This window comes from Aplysia californica, unplaced genomic scaffold, assembly GCF_000002075.1.
Source record: "Aplysia californica isolate F4 #8 unplaced genomic scaffold, AplCal3.0 scaffold00776, whole genome shotgun sequence".
Lineage (NCBI taxonomy): Eukaryota > Metazoa > Mollusca > Gastropoda > Aplysiida > Aplysiidae > Aplysia > Aplysia californica.
Window position 1 is genome coordinate 188,086 of NW_004798046.1, and position 2,351 is coordinate 190,436.

Genomic DNA, 2,351 nt, shown 5'->3' on the forward strand with positions numbered 1-2,351 from the left:
CCCCCACACACACACAAATACGTAGATATATATATATAGCATTGACACCATCCATGTACGTTTGTGTGTACTTCCAGGGCCCCAGTTACTACCCCGCCTCCCACCCTGCCCTCCCCACCGACGAGATCTTGGAGCACCCGGCCCTGTACAAGCTTGTACTTGACCTTGCCAGCATGCTGGAGGTCAGAGGCCTGTTCGCGGAGCCCGGCGACGTGGATATATCGGCATAGACCTGGAGACTGGGGGCAGCTGTCGCTAGGTGCTTGGGCATTTCTTCACATCTGTCTTTACATTTCACGTCTGCATTGGGTTGTTTTTTTAAAATAAGGAAAGTTTTGAGAAGTTGTGTGGTTTTTTTCTTCTTGTGAAGGTGTGTTTGAAGCGGTGTCAGGCACTGTTGAGCTGTGGTTGAGAGGGCGTTGAGTGCCAGTCGGCTTCCAGCCATCGATAGTGAATTGTTTTAAATGTTCGAGCAGAGAAGATGGGGATGATTATATGGGAGCTTACCTCCCTCATTATATGGGAGCTTACCTCCCTCATTATATGGGAGCTTACCTCCCTCATTATATGGGAGCTTACCTCTCTCATTATATGGGAGCTTACCTCTCTCATTATATGGGAGCTTACCATCCTCATTATATGGTCGCTTTTAAAGACAAGTGGGCTAACCCAGATTTCGGGGGTTTCCAGAAATCTTGACCTACACCAAAAGTGGGCATTGCCCTACCTATTGGAGAAGTTTGGTTTCATTGGTGTGTATATTTGTTTGGTTATAGAGAAAACTCTCCTTGTCTTTTAAAGAAACTGAACAAGGGTCCTAAAACTTTACCTTCGATTTTCTCAAACCAGCATTTTTTGGGATAGCCCACTTGTGCTTAAAAGCGACCTTATGAGAGTTTATCTCTTACATTTTATGGGAGCTCACAGCGAGTAGTGACAGTGTGTCTCCGTTTTTCTTCTCTCAGTGATTTTATTCTGAGTGTGCTTGAGTCTTTATAGTCTTTATTCTCTAGACGGCTGGACATTTTTTCCATGTTTACTGAAAAGTCCGGAAATTTTCGTACATTATTTTAACTCTCAACAGGTCTTTGGTTTTTTTTAGAAGAAGCGTGCGTGTGGAGGGTGACTGATGAGGGACGTTTGTCTTGAGATGTGAGCACATCTCTCCTGAACTGTTTGTTTGTGTGTGAGCGATTAATCTGCTGCTGGAGCTGTGTATGCTTCTCTGGAAGCTGAGACTGTTTCTGAGTGTTCTATGGTCTGTTATATCAAAGACTTTCACATACCCCCCGGGGTAGTGCCACTGACTGAAGTGTCTTTAGGCCATTCCCAAAGGGGGGACATTTCTCGTTCATGCACAGTAGAATTGTAAATGGGCTGATTCATCAATGTCACGCTCATAACTGTGCCTGATGTGCAACAGGGAACTGCTGCTTTTTCTTTCCGTATCCTTACTATCGTCATTTTTCCTCTACTTCTTTTGTATGTTTGTCACACTCTTGTGACCCGCTATTTCCGGGGTGCCTTGATAGTCGAAGCAGACTTTGTGCTGTTGAGGCTAGAGAGGTGAGCAGAGTAAGTCTGATTCCCCGTTTGCACTTCTCTGTTGACATCCACCCCTAGGTGCTCATATGACCTTATGCAGTTGCGAGCGCCGTAAAACCTCTACTTAAACGAAAACTAAAAGACTTTCTCGTCAAAGGAGGCAGTTGTGGAAACACAGTGGATTGTTGGCTCAGCCAATCTGATCCCGCTGAACAAACGGAGATAAAAACACACATTGATTGAGGTAACATTACTTACTTTTGTCCTGAAGAATGCTTCTGTTCCTTCTGTTCCCACCCGTGGCATCCGAAAAGTTTGGGACTTTTTCTGTAGTCAGTGAGTAGTTCTGTAAGGAGACAGGAAGCGAGGACTTGACATATTTATAGCAAGCTGTTCCGGTGGTTGCCAGTGGTAGAGTTACGCAAATATATCGTTTTATCATCCAGGTTTATTTGGGTTTTTTTTGCACAGTCTCATTTTCTGGTTGCAATTACCAACTACTTATTGTCATAGTGTCGTTCTGCATGCATGTCATTGTCTCTCTATTATAATCTGCAATGGAACAATCCTAACAGGTCTTCATAATATGTTGGGTTTTTTATCCAAGCTGCTTAGATCTGAATGATTAAGTCTATATGTGTTATCATACGTTGATGGAAAGTAGAGATTTGTGTGTGTGTGTATGTGTGTGCATTTCCTTGTGCGTGCTTGTGTGTGATTGTGTCTATGTGTGTCTATATGTGTGTGTGTGTGTGTGTGTGTGTGTGTGTCTATGTGAGAGAGAGACAGAGAGAGACTGGGCAGGG

General features: G+C 44.0%; 1 protein-coding gene across 1 annotated transcript in view; it reads left to right on the plus strand.

Moving 5' to 3' along the window:
* LOC101847288 (protein SCAI) overlaps positions 1–342 on the plus strand; it is a gene marked incomplete in the record, with an annotated part of 18,441 nt that extends 18,099 nt beyond the window's left edge. The window contains 1 exon segment of the mRNA XM_013088618.2: positions 78–342. Coding sequence (XP_012944072.1) covers positions 78–230 — 153 coding nt within the window.
* Positions 343–2,351: the final 2,009 nt, after the last annotated feature.